The 21,500-nt window shown below is 39.6% G+C and overlaps 1 protein-coding gene across 5 annotated transcripts in view; it reads left to right on the top strand.

Moving 5' to 3' along the window:
• Nucleotides 1-21,500, top strand: part of LOC122557689 (chromatin remodeling regulator CECR2-like) — an 88,287-nt gene that overhangs the window by 47,506 nt on the left and 19,281 nt on the right. For 4 of the 5 annotated variants that reach the window (XM_087996343.1, XM_043705535.2, XM_043705537.2 and 1 more), the window contains 9 exons: nucleotides 2,647-2,828; nucleotides 3,801-3,890; nucleotides 4,465-4,597; nucleotides 9,079-9,211; nucleotides 10,022-10,062; nucleotides 10,776-10,867; nucleotides 11,946-12,072; nucleotides 14,343-14,689; nucleotides 15,942-16,067. In XM_087996343.1, coding sequence (XP_087852469.1) covers nucleotides 2,647-2,828; nucleotides 3,801-3,890; nucleotides 4,465-4,597; nucleotides 9,079-9,211; nucleotides 10,022-10,062; nucleotides 10,776-10,867; nucleotides 11,946-12,072; nucleotides 14,343-14,689; nucleotides 15,942-16,067 — 1,271 coding nt within the window. The remainder of the gene's footprint in view (nucleotides 1-2,646; nucleotides 2,829-3,800; nucleotides 3,891-4,464; nucleotides 4,598-9,078; nucleotides 9,212-10,021; nucleotides 10,063-10,775; nucleotides 10,868-11,945; nucleotides 12,073-14,342; nucleotides 14,690-15,941; nucleotides 16,068-21,500) is intronic. The other variant, XM_043705536.2, reaches the window with a different exon arrangement.

Here is a 21,500-nt window from a genome sequence, read left to right as displayed (position 1 = left end):
ATTACAACTTCATCAAGTACCTCATGCTATTTGCAATTTTCAAAACACAATGCAACATCTACTGACTTCAAAGAACGAATCTACATAAGTAGAAGGTGCATTTAAAAGTCGTCATGTCATAATGGTTCTTCATTTGTAATTCCACTTCATGAGGAGACAAAATTATTGCAGTATTATCCATTGTGACAGCAGTAACCTCCTTCACCTGAATTTCGGCAATATTTGCATTAACCACCTTCTGAATTTAGGTGGTGACCATTTCTGGATCTCATTCACAGTGACCATACTTTGATTTATTTGTCTCATTTGCAGTTCACTTCTTTGTGGAAAGGGACCTGACAGCAAGAATAATTTGTCCAAACTTTGACATAAATTTGTACAGTAATATGTTGCTTCTGCAATTTAACTTCAAAAGATAAGTGGCTAACTTTTATCAAACCTCAGGTACTACTTTGAACATGAGACTTTTAAAATCTGTGCGCCCAATTACAAGGTGGTGCAATCAGTACTGTTGTCAACAATCCATATCACTCTAAAGTTTTTATATCTCTTTTGTCTGTCACATCTACTTTCAGAAGTTTACTCTCACTAGCCTATATCTAGTTTTATAATAACAGCAGTCAGGATGTTAACAACAAAAACATTTCTGGTCAGGGCTGACTTTTCATGACTCAGATCTGTAAGTCCTCAGTCATTTCAAAGGTGGGTACAGTTGATTTTAATTGAGATTTCATTTGGATCATTAGGGGCTTTACTTCAGAATGTGAAAGCATACAAGCAGATAAGATCAGATTCACTTAGTTTAACTCATAACATATGTCTGCATGCAATTATATAAAAACAATAAAAATAATTGATCCTACTTTAATAAGGCATCTTAAACTAAATAACCTGAGTAATGAATGAATGATGTTTATTGTCACATGTACTTGGGAAAATAGTGAAAATTGTTTTTGTCGCCATAATCTGGCACCATTTTGGAGACCCTGCTCACATTGCCGTTCTCTCCCTCCTGCTCCGAGCCGCTCTCATTCCCCCGCTGGTTATCAGATATTCAGGTTCCTGAGCACCTCTTTTCTGCCAAGGCATGACCTTTATTTTTTGTCCTTCTTCTGGAGGTCAGTAATCGCCGTCCTTCTCTTCCTTTCCTCGGATTTCCAGCAATCTGATAAAAAGGTATTAGTTGTGTAGCGGGATGTTAACCCTTTTTTATTTTTGTACAGTGTGGGCACTCTCCTGTATTTTACCTTGTACTGATTAGCAGGCTTTAAAAAAATGCTGTTCTGAAAATAATCAAACATTCTAATGCAGTGAATGTGAGCATGCATTAAAACAAGAAGCAGGAATAGGTAATTCAATGTCACAAGCCTGATCTGCCATTATAGAAGGTTGTGCTGATCTGATTGCAACCTTAAATCTGTATTCTTGTATCCCATTGATCACCTTTCACCCTCTTGATGTACAAGAGTATGTCGACTTCTGTCTTAACGGTATTCAAGGACCCTGCTTCCACCCCCTTTTTGGGAAGAGATTTCCAAAGACTTGAAACCCTTTGATAGTAAACAAATTCCTCTAACCTGTTTTAAATTGCGAACTCTGATTTTTAAACAGTCACCCCTAGTTTGTGATTCTCCATTAAAAGGAAAAATCAACTCCACTGTTGCCAGCAGCAGTTGTGGAAGCAAGGTCATTGGGGACATTTAAGAGACTACTGGACATGCATATGGTCACAAATTTCAGGGTGCATACATGAGGATCAGTAGTTGGCACAACATCGTGGGCTGAAGGGCTTGTTCTGTGCTGTACTGTTTTATGTTCTATCTACCCTGTCAAGTCCTCTGGAGACACTATGTTTCAGTTAAGTGACCCCTTTCTCTTATAAACTCCAGTGAATGTGTGCCTTTCCTCCTAAGATAGTTTTCTCCAAACTTTCCTCCTAAGACAACCCAGTCGTGTATTGTAGTCTAGTAAATCTTTCATGATCTACATCCAATGCACTTACACTCTTCCTTCAACAAGATGACCAATACTGTGCACAGTACTCCATATGTGGTGTCACTGGTAACTATCACTTCAAGATGCACAGTCTTTGGGAAGTTTTATGTACAGTGATCAGTGTGCTGATCCATGGAAGCCAATGCAAAGCACTGCCTGGGGAGTCTGACAGCAGAGCAAACAGGAGGGGATGCATTAGAGGCAACACTACTCATCATTGCCCCGTTTACTGAAGCATGACCTTCCTACTTTTGTATTCATGCACTCTCACCATTACTGATAACATTCAAATAGGTTCCCGAAATGCATGCTGTGCCTTTTTTTGAGAAGCTTACACATTAGGAGAAAGGCTTGAAGCACAAATTTTATACATTTGTGCTTCCAGAGTGAGTTAAAGACGACATCACTCTGGTTTTGGTCTGCAGCCCATATATTTACATACCCTCATTGTTACCTGATAAGTGAAATGTTACTCAAAACATTTCTTGCAACAGTCTGAGTATTTTCATCTACATTTAAAAAAAAGTTAAGTAAGTTTCCAAACCATGACCTGTAAAAGGATACATTTTATCTTTGTTCGTCCTTCAGAATTCATGTGAAGTCCTGGTGCTATGAAAGATAACTTGTTTTATGTTTAATTTCTTATTGTAGATTCTTCAATGACAATGCACCTAGAAGAGTGGAATACTTGGTCTCTTGTGTGTCACACTTTGGAAGAGTGGCAGCATCTAGCTGATGGTTTTAAAGAAAGCCAGTGTTCAAAAGAACGGAAGCTATACAAAATTTTAGCTGAGAATTTTATTCCTGAAATCAGCAATCTGATTATACAGAAGGTCAGTTAAGAAGTGAGAACAAGCAGTATATTATTGTTCGGAAGTTCATTTCACACTATATGATCTAGGTGGCAGTGTGATGTGATGGCTTACTGGTTCAGTGGCAAGACTGATTTTTTTTTTCAGAAAGCCTTCTGAGCACGTACCTTTCTTTTGACATAGCTGCTACCTACATCAAGTGATTTGCAGGTGCCCATCCCCTTCATCCAACTGCCAAAGGCCAGTATAGAAGCAGTTTTATACAGCTTTATACCCTTTATCCAGAATAAGAAATCAGATTAGAATCCAGTCTGTGTAAATGTATTAACTCCGAGGCTTATATTTCCAGCTCTCAAAAGTTAATTTTGCTAGCCTGCAAATTTTTGGCTTAATAAAAATTTCATGGCTTAATTAATTTTAATAAAAAGAAAACAGTTCATTTAAATTTGGATTCATTCAAAAAATAAATGCAAGACAAAGTTATATTTTTATTCATGGATTAATCATGCACAGCAATAGGAGTCATGACCAAAGGTGTTTTGTTTTACACTAAATGGGGTTTTCAGCCAAAGTGAAACTAGAAGATGGGGAATAACTAGCCCATGGTGCAAAGATGTAAAATCCATATTTTTTGTTCATCTGTTTCGTATGTTGATTTTACGTTTACAATAGTGTAGCAAGAGTTGGTAAGGAGAAGAGTCAAAACAACAGAGTTGGAACTGAGGAATTTGTGTAGTACCGCCTGGTGCAGAATTACAATAAGACCAGTTCAAACAAGAAGTCTTTATTCTAAAGCATATTGGGTAAAGTTAACTGTATGTCAATGTACAATTTTTTAAAATCTGAAAATACTTACACATTTAAACACAATCAGCTAATGTTCCACTCTCTCTCCCTCTCCTCCCTGTTAAGTGATTGCTAATTTGTAGCACTATGGGATTATCTTGAAATTATCGAACATTGTGACACAATTCAGTTTTCTTTTGTTCACAGGAGAAGCAGTTACAGAAGAAATACGCAGAAATTGTTCCTCGCAGAGCTTCTGATCGTCTCCTTGTGAAACGCACTCAGCAGGAAGAACTTGTAAGTGATCTTTGTTTTATTCATTGTAAAATATATAGTCAAGAAAGTGAACAAAGCAACTAACCCATGGCTATGTCAAAGCTGTTATTATCAGCTAGATTCTGCTAGTGTGTGTGTGTGAGGGCAGACATGGAATGACTAGCTCTCCAATTTTCTTTTGTCTCAGCCACCACCAGAGTTTGTGGTTGTATCCTTTCCCAAACAGCTTGATTGAATTCAGGAGTTTTCATTCAGCACCCTTTTCCTGCTCTCTCTCTCCTTAAGCCTTCAGAGTTTTATGATATGTGCCTCTCTCCAATATTTTGTAGATAGCACAGTCAAGCATGTACTGGTGCAAGTATCAAGTTTACAGTGTCAAAATATTCCAAATGTTGTATATCGTAACCAAAAGCACATGAATTACGCTATCTCCCCTCAGAAAATCAAATAGCGAATTAAAATCAAGAGCTGCAAGTTAGTTGTATTGCTTATAACCTAGTAATGTAATTTTAATAGATGGTTTTCTTCCTGAGGCTCTTATTGTTAATTTTTGACCAAAGTCACTTTGAACTACTAGTTGTCGTCTTTTTTGAAGCAGAGACAAACCCTACTTGGTCGGCTGGGTGAAAAGGGTGTGAAAGATGGGTTCTACCTTGCAGCACAAAGGCTGTATACACCCCAAGAAATTAAGCGTATTGAGGAAGAAGGAAAAATTCTTGCCCAACAAGGTAAGCACAGAGATCCAAATGATTTCCATCTGGTCATTTTGTTTTGATTAAGTATGATAAGTAAATCATTTGGAATGCTCCTTTATACATCAAAGTGGGTACCTTATGCAATTTATTGAATCACTTGAAAATGCATTCTTAACGTTATTTTCTCGCCATATTTTTTGATTAGATAGTAGGTAAATGTATAATTTCACACTAGTAAACACGTTCCTAATGACATTCAGCCAGTTTACACTATAGTCATAGAGATGTACAGGACAGAAACAGACTGTTCGATCCAACTCATCCATGCCAGCTATCCAAAGTAAATCTAGTCCCATTTGCTAGCATTTGGCCCATATCCCTCGAAACCCTTCCTATTCATATTCCCATCCAGATACCTTCTAAACATTGTAATTGTACAAGCCTCCACCACTTCCTCTGGCAGCTCATGCCATACACGCACCACCCTCTGTGTCCCTTAGGTCTCTTAAATCGTGCCCCTCTCACCTTCAGCCTACGTTCTCCAGGTTTGGACTCCCCCACCCCTGGGAAAAGACCATATCTATTCACCCTATCCATCCCCCTTATGATTTTATAAACCTCTTTCAGGACACCCCTCAACCTCCAACACTCCAGAGAAAATAGCCTCAGCCTATTCAGCCTCTCCTTTGAGGTCAACCCCTCCAACACCTTTGTAATTATGTTCATGATTGTTCTGTGACATTTTTTTCAATCTCCTAACTTGCAGTGAAAAAGTCCAAGCCTATCCAGCCTCTCCTCATAATACAAGCCCTCCATTCCTGGCAAATTCTGGTAAATTTCTTAACCTTCTCCAGATGCTTAATATCCTTCCAATAGCAGGGCAGCCAGAACTCCAGAAGAGGCCTCGCCAATGTCATGTTCAACCTCCAACATGACATCCCAACTCCTTTACTCAAAGATCTGAGAAATGAAGGCAAGATTGCTAAATGTCGTCTTAACTATTTATATGTAATGCAAACTTCAAAGAATAATGTAGTAGAACCCCTAGGTATCTCTGTTCTATCCAAGGCCATTGTTTGTTTTACCAAAATGAATGTAATACCTCGCATTTATCCAAATTAAGCTTCATCTGCTGCTCTTCAGCTCATTGATCAAGATCTCTTTATAATCTGAGATAACCACTTTCACTGTCCACTACACCACCAATATTGATGTCAGCCCAAGCTTCCTCACCAGGCCTTTTTTTCTCATCTAAATCATTTTTATAAATGACAGACAAAACTGGTCCCAGCACTGATCGCTGTAGAACACCACTGGTCTCAAACCTCCAACCTGAAAAACAACCATCCACCAGCATTCTATCCCTGCTGTTAAGCCAATTTTGTATCTAATTGGCAAGCTCACCCTGAATCCCATGTGATCTAATTTTGCTAATTAGTCTACCACGCAGAACCTTATCAAATGTTTTACTAAAGTCCAAGTAAACAATGTCTCCCGCTCCGTCGTCCTCAATCTTCTTGGTTGCTTCCTCAAAAAAATTCAATCAGTTTTGTGAGACACCATTTCCCTTGCACAAAATCATTCTGACTATCCCTTATAATTCCTTGCTTCTCCAAATGCTTATAAATCTTATCTCAGAATCACTTCCAATAACTTACCCACCACTGAAGTTGGACTCTCAGGTCTGTAGTTCCCAGGTGCCTGCCGCTCTCCCTCCCGACCCTTTGACCTGAATGGGCCCTGTTATTTCCCCGGCCAATCTCTTTCCCTTGATAAACTTGTAGAATGTATTTGGATTCTCTCTAGACTTGTTTAGTAATTTTTAATGCCCCTCTTTGATCTCCTAGTTGCTTTCTTAAATCCCACCACCCTCGCACTTTCTATACTCCCCTAGGGCCTCCATTGATTTGCTCCCTGTTACACCTCTTTGTTTTTATTTTCCTTTTTATCCAGTTCTGAATATTTCTAGATCTCCAAGTTCTCTAGGCTTCTTGTTCCTATATTTTGCCATAAAGGGAATGCGTTCGGCCTTATTTTAATCTTGCCTTATTTTAATAAAATCTGCCTTCACCCAATCCAAGACTCTTTGCACATTGTCTTTTTCCTTTTCCATTACAATTTTTTGTCGCAAACACTAAAATGCTCCTCCATTGCCTCCTCGAACAATTGTCTGGCCATAGATGAATTCTTGCTCTCTACAATCAATCCTTTTCTGTCTAATCACGAGGTAATTTGTAAATTGCCTGGAGGGCGCTTGGCAAAAACTCTGGCTGTATTTCAACCACCAATTATACTGCATATCCCAGATTTGGCTTTTCTGAATTTCGAAGTTACTGGCTAGAAGAATGCATGAAGGATTTCCTGGTAATGACAGAGGACACCAGGCTTTGACAGTGAATGAAAGAAAGACTGGCGACAGAAGTAACTGAATTGTTGTTATACCCTGTTTGCTCCAGATCACTGGGAGATTTTTCTAGTAATGACTGGCAGAGAGTGGTTACCCGTAATGGTGTCTGCTGGCAGAACATTGGCTATGAGATGACAGTACAGACCAGTGAAAACCATGGCAATGACATAATGCATCTTGTGATGTTAAAAGGATTCCCATTGCTTATTTTGTCAGTGACACCAGAATGAAATAACACTAACAGAGTCTGTGTTAAATGAGGATGCACGTCCGCAACTTAATTTAATGTAAAGTTGTTATAGTCTAATTAATTGACATGACTGAGTCAAAATTATCTCAAAAGGTTTTCAATTTCAGAATGTTCACTTATCTCCTCATAAGCCATGTTGGCTCCCTCCAAGTATTTGCATCTGAAAACTGAGGCAAAATAAATCCTCTGAGAAACATTTTCTGGGAAGAAAGAACAGCCTTTTGTAAAATAGTAGATGGATTCCGTAACATTTAGTATGTAAAGCCCTCTTTCAGTGTTCGTAAGGTGAATAATATTTTAACCTCTTAATCAACAACTCTGGTCAAGATAAAGAACCTTGCGATGTCAACATTAAAGGTGCTTGACAAATGAAGGTTGTTGAAGCATGGATTAAAGATGCTAATTTACTTGTAAGTATGTAGATGGCATTGTGTGAGAGGCAGTTAATATAGACCTTTTATTTGTATCTCTATTGGGAAGCTTTATGTTTCTCTCGCAGATGAATCACGTCAAACCTTTTTTATTATTTCATGTGATGTGGGCACCACTAGCCAATCCAGCATCAATTGTTCATGACATCATAGCAGTGAATTGCATCCTTGAGCTGTAACAGTCAATGTTACCTCTAATTTTCTTTCCTCTGAGGTCTGTATATGGCTGTGACTGCTGGAATGAGAAGTCATAGCTGCAGTTGTGTGCTGGCATCAATTGCTATGCAGCTTGAAGCAGCTGTGTACTTAGAGGAGACATCGGTCACAATTCTTGGGTGGGGTATATGTACACCATAGTGCTGATACAGGATTATGATCCATAGACAGTGAAGAAGTTGTTGAAATATAAATCAGGATGGTGTGCAACATGGGTGGAATCTTGCGGGTGGTAGCGTTCACTGCTGAGTTTCCGGTCTCTGACCTGCTCTTGCTGATAAAGTACTTATATGGCAGGTGCAGTTTACAGTCTGGTTAATGGTTAGCCCTCAGTGTGTTAACCATGAAGGATTCAGTAATAGCCATGCCATAGAGTGTTAAAGTCAGAGGTGGTTAGATTCTCTCTTGTAGCTGTTGTTCGTTGCCTGGCATTGTGTAGAGTGAATGATAATTGTCATTTGTCAGCCCAGGACTGCACACTGCCTGGGTTTTGCTGCATATTGATGTGGTGTGGACTGCTTCAGAATCTGAGGAATGCCAGAACCTTCACTTGCATTATAGTAAGGGAGAATTAAGCATTTGGAAGCATTTAGCCATCTATATATGATACTGTAATTGCCTCTTTTTCCCTTAATTTTGTTAGTGAAAGTGCTGCAAGTGAAGGACAATTCCTCTCCCCAATGGATGGAGAACATTCAGGTGCTCAGTTTCTTGGCATTGAATCTTGATTTGCACCTTTTGATATTTCAGTTAATTGTCTGTTTCCAACTGGCTTTATGACAGAGGTGCAATGGTAGTTTTCTTACCTCCTGAGCCAGAAAGCTACAGTTCAAATCCCATCTTGCGATGTGGGAGGTGTGTAATAACATCCCTGAACTGGTTGATTAGTAAATATTCAATATTTGGAATAGTTTTCATGAAAACTTTCAATTTATGGTAAAAACCCATCTGTCCTTGGATTTGTCTTTTAGAGAAGAAACCTGGTCTGGCCTATATGTGACTCCAGACCTACAGCAATGTGGTTGAATCCTAACTGCAATCTGAATTAGCTTAGCAAGTCAGTCTATTTGGCGAACAATGAGAGGTGGGCAACAAATGGCTTACCTGCAATACCTATTGAAGAAAAAGTTCAAAACATTTGTTGCATAACTCTCAAATAAAAGCTTTTTTTTTTAGTAGTTTTACTTGGTTTCTCTCCTTCCCCAAATAGAACGGGCAAGACGTCGTCAATTACGAGAAGAGAGACAAATGTCCTATGTGAAAAGTACCCTGAAGAGAAAATGTAATTCTAAAGCACCTTCTCCGGCTAAACATGAGGAACCTGTTAAGAAAAGGCCTGAATTGTAAGATGTTTCAGCTGTGTTGTGTAGCTGATATATATCTGATATGTTTGCATTTTAATTTAGTATCACTCTCATTGTTGATCTTTTACTGAAGTCTCATTCTAATTATTGTGACTTTACTTTAGTATCATAATTATCTGCTTTCCTTTGCGAGTTTATTTTCACCAAAAACTCCATGGTGGCTTGGTGGATAGAATCAATCTTTTTGTGATACTGACAGATGTTGACCAGGAAGAGGCTTGGTTCCATCCCTGCACTGTGCCTGATCTCAGCCAGCACCCATCTGTCATGGAAAGGAAAAATCAGCTGGGGTTCCTGTTCTTGGTTGTTCTCCCACCAGTGGTTAAGGAGCGGATTTCATTCTACTGTTTGTTGTGCTTGGTTTGAGTAGATTACCAACATAAATTTACCGACTGATATATGGAAATAGCTACCTTTTATTGGAACAACATGGCAGGCTGGTAATAACTGCAGGTAGATACCCTAATGGCAATTGCCAGCTTAAGGATAGTAGTGAAGTGAATTGAGAGAAACATGAAAATGAGTAGGATGTAAACAATTCATGATTTTCCCACATGGTGAGCCCCTGAATTAAGTTACTTGTGTGAGATGTTCCCTGACAAACATGAGGAACTTGCATAGAGTCCTAGTTGCAAAGCAATTACCTATTGTACAATCGCCTGCCTTCCATCTGTTAACCTTTCCAAGGGGAGGAGAAATCTGTAAATTTGTTCTTTAAGTAAATGCAGGAATTTTGGTAACACCAGAACTTTGCTCTTTTTACATTAATACAGTTTTATTTAATTTCAGGCATTATACAGACGATGAAGAATATGTTTCAATGTACAAAGGTTTGTATGTTTTTCAACACTGATGTCGCTATGGTACCTGTGGGTATTATAACATTGTCCAAGTTTCTACTGTGACAGCATTTTACGATATCTACTTAAACAACTCCTATCTCTATATTGTGAAAAATAACATACTAATAGTAGAACCTTCCATTTTAATTAGGACCTTAATTGAATCTTAATTGTATTAGGGCTTTCTTCAGAAACAGATGCATTTGAGGGGAAATGAGACAAACTCTTGAGAGGGATAGGAATGGAAGGAGGACAAACATGGAAGTCACTATAATCCCAGAGGAGCACAGGCTGCTCTCATACTGGAGACAGATATCTAGTGGTTACTGTACCTCAGGCAATGATTGAGGTTGAGATGGTGGTCTCAACCCAAACAGGAATTGAACCTGTACAGTTGGCATCACTCTGCATTGTTCCGTCAACTGAGTGAACCAACCTCAGTGGGAGGATATGTCAATGAATTGGATAAAGTCTAATGGGAGGAGACTTGCATTGAGCATGAACACAAATATAGATCAGTTGGAGTGATTGTCCTCTTTCTTTGATATATATTCCATAGAATAGTCATGCTTGAATACTACTTTTTAATGGATATGCAGCGGATTTCTGTGGTCTTGGTACTGTGCTGTTAGTTGTACTTTCATCCAATTTGCAATGCATGAATTTGGTTTAACCAGTGGACATTTTATTGTTGCTGGCAGTGCTGGATAATGTAAAAGGTCACAAAGATTCCTGGCCTTTTAATGAACCAGTGGATGAATCCTATGCACCTGGTTACCACAAAATTATTGAGGTATGTCAGAGTAAAAGATTGTTTAAAAATTATCATTTGTTATCTTAGTTGTTTACTGTTTCATAAATGTAATATTGTTTAATATAAACTTATTGTCGCATCTGGCCTAAAGCATCAAGGCAGCAATGTGAATTTTATGAAGGTTATGACTCCGAGAAATTCAATGTTGAAAACTGACATATTATTTAAAGTGGTTCTGATTACCTCAAATATACTCTCCTTTTGGGATAAAAGGAATAAAAAGCGTAATTGGATGCTAAAGGTTATTAATTTTTGAAGTTGTTTTGATTCTGTCAATTTCAGCAACTAAAGTCTGCTGAGTTTATTTTGAAGTCCAGTTTCAAATTAATTATTCTTAATATAAATCTTGCTTGGTTACAAAATTTAAAAGACTAGATGTAATGTTTAGCTAGATTCACAAAATTTATTTCAGCAGGGAGGTGAAATTCAATGTGGTGCATGACTTTATATCTAAAAAGTGACAGAACGTAGATTGGAATAATGGGATAATTAACAACAGACTGATAAAATGAGAGCTTTCTCTTGATGTGTTTGTAGAGATAAAATCATAAGCTGCTGAAAACTACCTAAGCAAAATGTTGTAAATGTGTACCGGAAATTCACGGTAATGTTTTAGAGACTGGTTACCCATTATGCTTACTTAAATATGCTTTGCTTCAAGTATTGGGCCTATATTTTTCTAGGCAATAATAAATGCTCTTAAATCTGTTTGAAAAGTTAATGATACAGCTTTAGTAAATTAATAGTTTGCAAAAACCGGAATATTATATTCAATTAGAATGTGGTACAATTCCCAAGTTCAGCAATTTTTCATGGAGAAGCTGTCATATCTTCTGTTTCCCTTCAATGACTAGTAGCTGGAGATATGCTGAATAATTTTATTAGTCATTGCTTAACCAATGCAAATTAATGAACATTTCACTCTCTTTAATGGAAATATGGTAGTAAGTAATAGTTGACTAAATTTTGCCTGTCTCTGGCAGACCTGTAGTGCCACGATTCTCATTGTCCTACAACAATAATGCTTATTTCTATTTATTCATTCTCCTACTTATAGGAACCGATGGATCTCTCAACTATTGAAAATAAGCTAAGCAAAAAGAAGTACAGCAGTAAATGGGCCTTTGAATCAGATTTTAGGCTTATGTTTGACAACTGTGAACAATACAATGGGAAAGGAAATGGTTAGTTTGATACCTGATCATATAAAATGATTGCTTTAAATTCCTAATTAACCTGAGAGAGTATCTCTTCCTACTTCCTTGATACTAAGTAGTTGGTGTAATGCTTTGCAACAGTGCATGTTTAATCTTGACGCTCAGTCTGATTTAGCCACATGTGGAGGAAAGGGTCAGTGGCACACTTCTTTTTGTCCCTGAATAGACATGGCTTGGGGATGTAGAGGGAGTTATCTGGAGACCACATGTACATCACTAGAACACGCACAGACTCTTAGACATTAAAAAAAACACACTCCGTGATTTCAACCTTAAATTTCCTTTCATGAAGGTTTTACTTGTTGCATAGGCCGAATAATTATGTTACAATTCCTGAAGAGACTGATAACGTTTGAAAATACAAAATTGACCTTCAAGTTAATAGCTGAAATAAGATTTCTGAAACAAATTAAAGATTGGTGAAACACTCTTTTTGTGGACAGTGTATACTGGAAACTATAGAATGGAAACTTGTGAACTTTCAAATATCTTTAACAGAATGGGACATGAGAATTGTATTGGTTAGCGAACTTGAGAAGATTTGTCGCTCAGGTTGAGGTTCTGGTTGTAGGTTTGCTTGCTGAGCTGGAAGGTTCGGTTTCAGATGTTTCATCACCATACTAGGTGACATCAGTGAGCCTAGGATGAAGCACTGGTGGTATGGCCCACTTTTTATTTATTAATAAATAAAATGTGGGCCATACCACCAGTGCTTCATCCAGGCACCCACTGGTGATGTTACCTCGTACAGTGATGAAACATCTGAAACCGAACCTACCAGCTCAGCAAGCAAGCCTCCATCCAATTGTATTGGTTTTGAATTTGTTTGCACAATATATTGCAAATATTGAAAGACACTCTAAACCCATAATCAATTTTTTTTTAACATGGTATAATGAACAAACTGTTCCAGATTATTACATGTGGAATACAGGAAGAACTGGCCATCTGAATACAGGAAGAACTGGCCATCTGAATACAGAATTGGCTCAAAGATAGAAGACAGAGGGTGGTGATGGAGGGTTGTTTTTCAGATTGGAGGCCTGTGACCAGTGGGGTGCCACAAGGATTGTTGCTAGGTCCACTACTTTTCATCATTTATATAAATGATTTGGATGGGAGCATAAGAGGTGTAGATAGTAAGTTTGCTGAAATTGGAGGTTTAGTGGACAGCCAAGAAGGTTACCTCAGATTACAACAGGATCTTGATCAGATGGGCCAATGGGCTGAGAAGAGGCAGATGGAGTTTAACGTGAGGTGCTGCATTTTGAGAAAGCAAATCTTAGCAGGACTTATACACTTAATGGTAAGGTCCTTGGGAGTGTTGCTGAACAAAGAGACCTTGGAGTGCAGGTTCATAGCTCCTTGAAAGTGGAGTCGCAGGTAGGTAGGATAGTGAAAAAAGCATTTGGTATGCTTTCCTTTATTGGTCAGAGTATTGAGTACAGGAGTTGGGAGGTCATATTGTGTCTGTACAGAACATTGGTGAGGCCACTTTTGGAATATTGCATGCAGTTCTGGTCTCCTTGCTATCAGAAGGATACTGTGAAACTTGAAAGGGTTCAGAAAAGATTTACAAGGATGTTGCCAGGGTTGCAGGATTGGAGCTGTAGGGAGAGGTTCAGTAGGCTAGGGCTGTTTTCCCTGGAGTGTCGGAGGCTGAGGGTTGGCCTTACAGAGGTTTATAAAATCATGAGAGGTATGTTTAGGATAAATAGACAAAGTCTTTTCCCTAGGGTCGGTGAGTCCAGAACTAGAGGGCATGGGTTTAGGGTGAGAGGGGAAAGATATAAAAGAGACCTATGGGGCAACTTTTTCACGTAGAGGTTGGTACGTGTATGGAATGAGCTGCCAGAGGAAGTGGTGGAGGCTATTGCAGTTGCAACATTTAAAAGGCATTTGGATGGGTATATGAATAGGCAGGGTTTGGAGGGATATGGGCCCGGTGCTGGCAAGTGGGACTAGATTGGGTTGGGATATCTGGTCGTCATGGATAAGTTGCGCCAAAGGGTCTGTTTCCGTGCTGTACATCCCTATGACTCTATAAACAGACTACTACTTTAGGCATAAACATACAAGTTCTTTCTATGCTCTTAAGTTTTTATTTTATATATGACATTGGGTTCTGTTAGATAAACTTTACTGTTTCAGTTTTATTTTCAAGATCTTGATATTAGATAACTCATTTCTAACTTTTACTTACATGATCTCTTTCTTCACAAAATTAACATATTTAGAATACACCCAAATGGCGCGAGCTGTAGAACGGTGCTTCAACAAAGCAATGGCCAAGTACTTTCCAAAGGATGAAGTGGATAGTGATGATGACTTCCAAGCTAAAACGATGTGGGAGAAGAAAGACAAGCACAAAAGCAAGCTCAATCACCTGGCGAATGATGAAACTGAGATACTTACCGAAACAACTGATGTCTCTGGAACGCCAAAAGTCAATGGTGTTGTAAACAGCCATCCAGCCACTGATGTCGCACACATTATTGCTGATTACAGCAAGAAGGAAGATGCTGAACAACAGCTTTGCAACAAGCTACCTTTGCCAAGTCAAATGCAAATTATAGAAGAGAAGGCAAGAAAAATTTCTATTTTTTTTCGTGTTGTTGAATTTAACTTCCTTCCTTAACTTCCTGTTTGTCCCTGGGTTGCATCATTCAGTGAGGCTGGACACAATCTATTGTTGACATCAGATGCTTTTCTGAAATTTGCTTCACAAGCCAGAAGGAGACGGAGGGCAGAGCATGGGTAGAAATGACAAAATGCCTGATTAATCCCACCTCATGCAGCTAAGATGATATGGTGGCCTTGTCAGCTTTTCCCCACACGCCAGTAACAAAATATTTACTGTAAAAAGAAGCAGAATGTTTTTCCCCATCCTCCATTTGGATTTTTGCTCCACCCAACTTAAGATGTGTTAAAATTAAAACTAGAAACTGACCAGGCCCACCACTATGGTAATTGTTAGAAGTTATAGAAAATGCAAGGTTTCATAAAATCTTAGAAGGAAACCATCTGTTCTGGCTTGCTTGTATCTACTTTTTGAAAGTGTTACCAGTTTAGTTCTGCTCCTCAGTACCTTTCCCTCATACTGAGTTCTCTTTCAGTACAGGTTTAATTGTTCTTCGAAAGTTGTTAAATTCCACAACTCTTTCAGGCATTGTCTTTCAGATTTTGAGCACCTGTAGTTTGTTTGAACTGAAACTTGTACACTATTTGATTTGTACACTTTCTTGACACCAGGCAAATCTTAATGATTTTTGACATTCTGGTCACAAATTTACGATAATAATGATGGCAGCATTGTCAACATTTGCTGTAACTTTCTTTGTTGAAACTGACAACTTTGGGACCTTTTTATGAGAACAGAGAAGTTGCTGACAGTAATTTTATGCTTCTCCATCAGAGCATGTGCTTTTGCAGATCGCCCATATTGCAATAATGATCACAACATGGATGTTACCATTGGCTGACAGTACTAGTTTGTTTTTTGTTTTATGTATTACAGTATTTGTCATAGTGCAGTATCAAATAAAAACTTTTTTCAATTGCTTCATAAGGTATTGTGAACTGCCATAAGCTAGAACGAACAAATGATTGTGCCAACCAAGATTTATGTAGAAATTATTTTAAAATTTAAAAAGTTAGCATGGTTTAAGATGGGAAGTGGGTGATGCCACTGATCAGATTAGCATTCAATGTGACAATTAACCCCCACAGGCCCAAGGCAGTATAAAGTAGAGGCACGTTTCAGGACATTGCCAAATGACTGAATAAAGCCTGCTAAGAGATGAAACTACAAAATTGCATTTCTTTTCAACATGTAGCAAACTTCAGCCAGCAGCCCACTCCCAGGTTCTGATGTCATTCATCAGTCTCCGATTCCTAGGGTACCAGAACGAATTGTTATGGAACCAATACGGAAGCGATTTCAGCAGCAATATCGGATGCAGGTAATTTGAGCCGTATCAATATCAACAGCATTACGTTTTATCCATCATGTTTATTTCATAAGTTTTAAGTCCATGTGCCACCAAGCTGTTGTGGCATATTGTAAGCAATCCTGCTTAAATTATTGTAATGAAATAGCAATAGTATAATGCAAAACATGTTTTCTCATTTACGAATGAAAACTTAGTAAAATCACTGCTAAGTAGTATACTGCTATAGAGTACATGAATATATGGTTGGGTAACTAACTGTGTTTTAGAACCTAGAACAATACAGCGCAGAACAGGCCCTTCGGCCCTCAATGTTGCACCGACCTGTGAACTATTCTCAGCTATTTTCCAATGTTTCACCTTGGGGATTCGCTTTTAATTTATTCCTGTCTGAATTAGATGAAATCCTCTTTCTGTTCTTGGAATTTGGAAAATATCAGGTTTCCCTTTGCCAAAATTCAGCTCTATTTGACAATCTTTCTTGAAAGATTGTATTGCAAGCTGCTATGATAAGTAGAACAATTTGTACCATCATAGAGGAGCTTTTCTAAGTTTGTATGAAAGCACATTTTTGAATCATCTGTTTCCTGTTGTAACTGACCTAGAAGATGTAAAATGTTTAATTCCTGGTAGCTGATGACCTTTTGCTTTCATGATAAGAATTTTCCAGTCAGCGAGCTGGTGCAGGAGGGAGGATTTCAGGTTTATGGATAATCGGGGCTTATTCATGGGAAGGTGGAACTTCTACAAACAGGACGGTCTTCACTTGAACCAGAGGGTTACTAATATCCTGGGTGGGAAATTTGCTAGTGCTATTCGGGTGGATTTAAACTAGTTCAGCAGGGAAGTGGGAACCTATGTTGTAGTTCCAGTACACAGGTGGACGAGAATAGGGAGGACATGGACAGGATTTCACGGTCACAGGGGTGTGCTGGCAGATGGCAAGCTGGTTTGAAGTGTGTCTATTACAATGCCAGGTGTATTAGGAATAACGTAGGGTGAGCTTACAGCATGAATAGGTACCTGGAACTTCGATATTGTGATCATTACTGAGAGATGGATAAAGCAAGGTCAGGAATGGGTGTTACAGGTTCCAGGATTTAATCTTGCATTAAGATCAGGGAAGATGGTAAAAGAGGGGGAGGTGTGGCTTTTAGTTAAGGACAGTATAATGGTGGCTGAAAGAGCATTTGACGAGGAATTGTCTGCTGAGGTTAGAAACAGAAGAGGAGAGGTCACACTACTGGGAGTTTTTTTTATGGGCTTCCACAAAGTTCAAAGGATGTGGAGGAGAGGATTGGCAAATCGATTCTGGGTAGGAGTTAAAGGAACAAGGTGGTCATTGTGGGGGACTTTAACTTAGTCATAGGGTACAGCATCCAAAACAGACCCTTTGGTCCAACCCATCCATGCCGACCAGATAATATCCCAACCCAATCTAGTCCCACCTGCCAGCACCTGGTCCATATCCCTCCAAACCCTTCCTATTCACATACCCATCCAAATGCCTCTTAAATTTTGCAATTGTACCAGCCTCCACCACTTCCTCTGGCAGCTCATTCCATACCAATGCCACCCTCTGTGTGAAAAAGTTGCCCCTTAAATCTCTTTTATATCTTCCCCTCTCACCCTAAACCTATGCCCTCTAGTTCTGGACTCCCAACACGAGGGAAAAGACTTTGCCTATTTACCCGATCCATGCCCCTCATAATTTTATAAACCTCTGTAAGGTCACCCCTCAGCCTCCAACGCTCCAGGGAAAACAGCCCCAGCCTGTTCAGCCTCTTCCCTATAGCTCAAATCCTCCAACCCTGGCAACATCCTTGTAATTAGTTTCTAAACCCTTTCAAGATTCACAACAACTTTCTGATAGGCGACCAGAATTGCACGCAATATTCCAACAGTGGCCTAACCAATGTCCTGTACAGCCGCAACGTGACCTCCCAACTCATATACTCCATACTATGACCAATAAAGGAAAGCATACCAAATGCTTTCTTCACTATCCTATCTACCTGCGACTCCACTTGCAAGGAACTATGAACCTGCACTCCAAGGTCTCTTTGTTCAGCAACACTCCCTAGGACCTTACCATTAAATGTATAAGTCCTGCTAAGATTTGCTTTCCCAAAATGCAGCGCCTCGCATTTATCTGAATTAAACTCCATCTGCCACTTCTCAGCCCATTGGCCCATCTGGTTAAGATCCTGTTATAATCTGAGGTAACCCTCTTCACTGTCCACTGCACTTCCAATTTTGGTGTCATCTGCAAACTTACTAAGTTGTACCTCTTATGCTCGCGTCCAAATCATTTATGTAAATGACAAAAAGTAGAGGGCCCACCACCAATCCTTGTGGTGCTCCACTGGTCACAGGCCTCCAGTCTAATCAACAACCCTCCACCACCGCTCTGTCTTCTACCTTTGAGCCAGTTCTGTATCCAAATGGCTAGCTCTCCCTGTATTCCGTGAGATCTAACCTTGCTAGTCAGTCTCCCATGGGGAACCTTGTCGAACATCTTAGTGAAATCCATATAGATCACATCTACTGCTCTGCCCTCATCAATCCTCTTGGTTACTTCTTCAAAAGACTCAATCAAGTTTGTGAGACATGATTTCCCATGCACAAAGCCATGTTGACTATCCCTAATCAGTCCATGCCTTTTCAAATACATGTACATCCTGTTCCTCAGGATTCCCTCCAACAAATTGCCCACTACCGACGTCAGGCTCACTGGTCTATAGTTCCCTCGCTTGTCCTTATCACCCTTCTTAAACGGTGGCATATCGTTTGCCAACCTCCAGTCTTCTGGCACCTCACCTGTGAATTTCGATGATACAAATATCTCAGCAAGAGGCCCAGTAATCACTTCTCTCGCTTCCCACAGAGTTCTCGGGTACACCTGATCAGGTCCTGGGGATTTATCCACCTCTACCCGTTTCAAGACATCCAGTATTTTTTCCTCTGTAATCTGGACATTTTGCAAGATGTCAGCATTTATTTCCCTATAGTCTATATCTTCCTTATCCTTTTCCACAGTAAATACTGATGCAAAATACTCATTTAATATCTTCCCCCATTTTCTGCGTCTCCACACAAAGGCCACCTTGCTGATCTTTGAGGGGCCCTATTCTCTCCCGAGCTACCCTTTTGTCCTTAATATATTTGTAAAAACTCTTTGTATTCTCCTTAATTCTATTCGCCAAAGCTATCTCATTTTGTCCTCCTGATTTCCCTATTAAGTATACTCCTACTTCCTTTATACTCTTCTAAGGATTCACTCGATCTCTCCTGTCTATACCTTACATATACTTCCTTCTTTTTCTTAACCAAACCCTCAATTTCTTTAGTCATCCAGCATTCCCTGTACCTACCAGCCTTTCCTTTCACTCTGACAGGAATATACTTTCTCTGGATTCTCGTTATCTCATTTCTGAAGGCTTCCCATTTCCAGCCGTCCCTTTACCTGCAAACATCTGTCCCAATCAGTTTTCGAAAGTTCTTGCCTAATAACCGTCAAAATTGGCCTTTCTCCAGTTTAGAACTTCAACTTTTAGATCTGCTCTATCCTTTTCCATCACTATTTTAAATTTCCCAACATTGACCGGAATTGCGACATCTCTTGAACATTGGATGGATCACTTTTTGTCCAATGTGTGCAGGAGGGTTTCCTGATACAATATATCGAAGGGTTGACAAGAAGGGAGGCCACACTGGATTTGGTGCTTGGTAATGAACCAGACCGGGTGTTTGATTTCGTGATAGGTGAGCACTTTGGAGAGAGTGACCATAATTCAGTTTCGTTTAGATTAACGGGATAGATACATGCCTCAGCAAGAGTTATAGATGGGGGAAGGGCAACTATAATACGATTTGGCAAGAGTTAGGCGGCATAGAACGAGGCAGCAAAATGCAGGGGATGGGGACAATCGAAATGTGGAGCTGGTTTAAGGAACAGATAATGTGTGTCTTTGATAGGTATGTCCCTGTCAGGTAAGGAGGAAGTGATAAGGTCGGGGAACCATGGTTAACTAAAGAAATTTTATCTCTGTTAAGCAGAAGAGGGAGGCTTATGTGACGTTGAAGCGAGATGGTTCAGATGAGGCAATGGAGAGTTAGAGTAGCTAGAAAGGATTTAAAGATAGAATTAAGAGCTAGAAGGGGACATGAGCAGTCTTTCTGCGTGTAGGTTTTCTCACTGAGTCTTTAACGGGTAGAATAAAGGAGAACCCTAAAACTTTCTATAGGCATGAGAGGAATAGGGATCAGGCCTGTCAAAGACAGAAGTGGGAAGTTGTGTATGGACCTAGGGAGTGAATATTTCTCCTCTATTTTCACTCAGGAAAAGGAGAGTATTGTAGAGGAGAAGACTGAGATATGGGCTATTACACTTGAAAGGATTGAGGTTAGTAAGGAGGAGGTGTTATCAATTCTAGAAGGTGTGAAAGTAGTTAAGTCCCCTGGGCCGGATGAGATGTTTGAGAATTCTCTGGGAAGCTAGGGAGGAGATGGCTGAGCCTTTGGCCTTGATCTTTGAGTCATCGTTGTCGGCAGGTTTAGTACCAGAGACCTGGAGGCTTGTAAATGTGCCCTTGTTCAAGAAGGGCAGTAGCGATAACCCAGGTAATTATACACCAGTGAGCCTTATGTCTGTTATAAGAGGATTTATAATCATCTAGCAAGCCAACAATTTGATTGGAAATAGTCAACATGGATTCGTCAAGGGCAGGTTGTGACTCGTACTCCTCATTGAGTTTTTTGAGAGGGTGACCAAGCATGTGGATGAGGGTAGGGCAGTTGACATGGTGTACATGGACTTCAGTAAAGCCTTGAATTATGTTCCACGTGGTAAGCTGACTGGAGAAAATGTGGAGGCATGGGATTGAAGGTGATTTAGCAGTTTGGATGAGAAACTGGCTTTCTGTAAGAAGGCATCAAGTGGCGGTTGATGGAAAATATTCAGCCTGAAGTCCGGTTACTAGTGATATGCCAATAGGATCTGTTTTGGGACCATTGCTGTTTGTCATTTTTATAAACTACTTGGATGCAGGCATAAGTGGATGGGTTAGTAAGTTTGCAGATAACACAAAAGTCGGTGGAGTGATGGACAGTGTGGAACAATGTTGCAGGGAGACTTAGATAAACTGCAGAATTGGAATGAGAGTTGGCAAATGGAGTTCAATGCAGCTAAATGTGAGGTGATTCACTTTGGGAAGAATAACAGGAAGGCAGAATACTGGGTCATTGGAAAGATTCTTGGTAGTATGAATGAGCAGAGGGATCTTGATGTCCATGTACATAGATCCCTGAAAGTTGCCACCCAGGTTGATAGTTAAGACGACATACCGTGTGATAGGTTTTTTTTTGCTAGAGGGGTTGAGTTCTGGAGCTGTGATGTCGTGCTGCAACTGTACAAAACACAAGTGCGGCCTCACTTGGCGTATT

Source organism: Chiloscyllium plagiosum, unplaced genomic scaffold (assembly GCF_037043375.1).
Source record: "Chiloscyllium plagiosum isolate Xiang-an unplaced genomic scaffold, Cpla_swu_hap1 HiC_scaffold_18, whole genome shotgun sequence".
NCBI lineage: Eukaryota > Metazoa > Chordata > Chondrichthyes > Orectolobiformes > Hemiscylliidae > Chiloscyllium > Chiloscyllium plagiosum.
The sequence above is the reverse complement of the archived record's forward strand: the minus strand, read 5'-3'. Positions and strand labels throughout refer to the sequence as shown.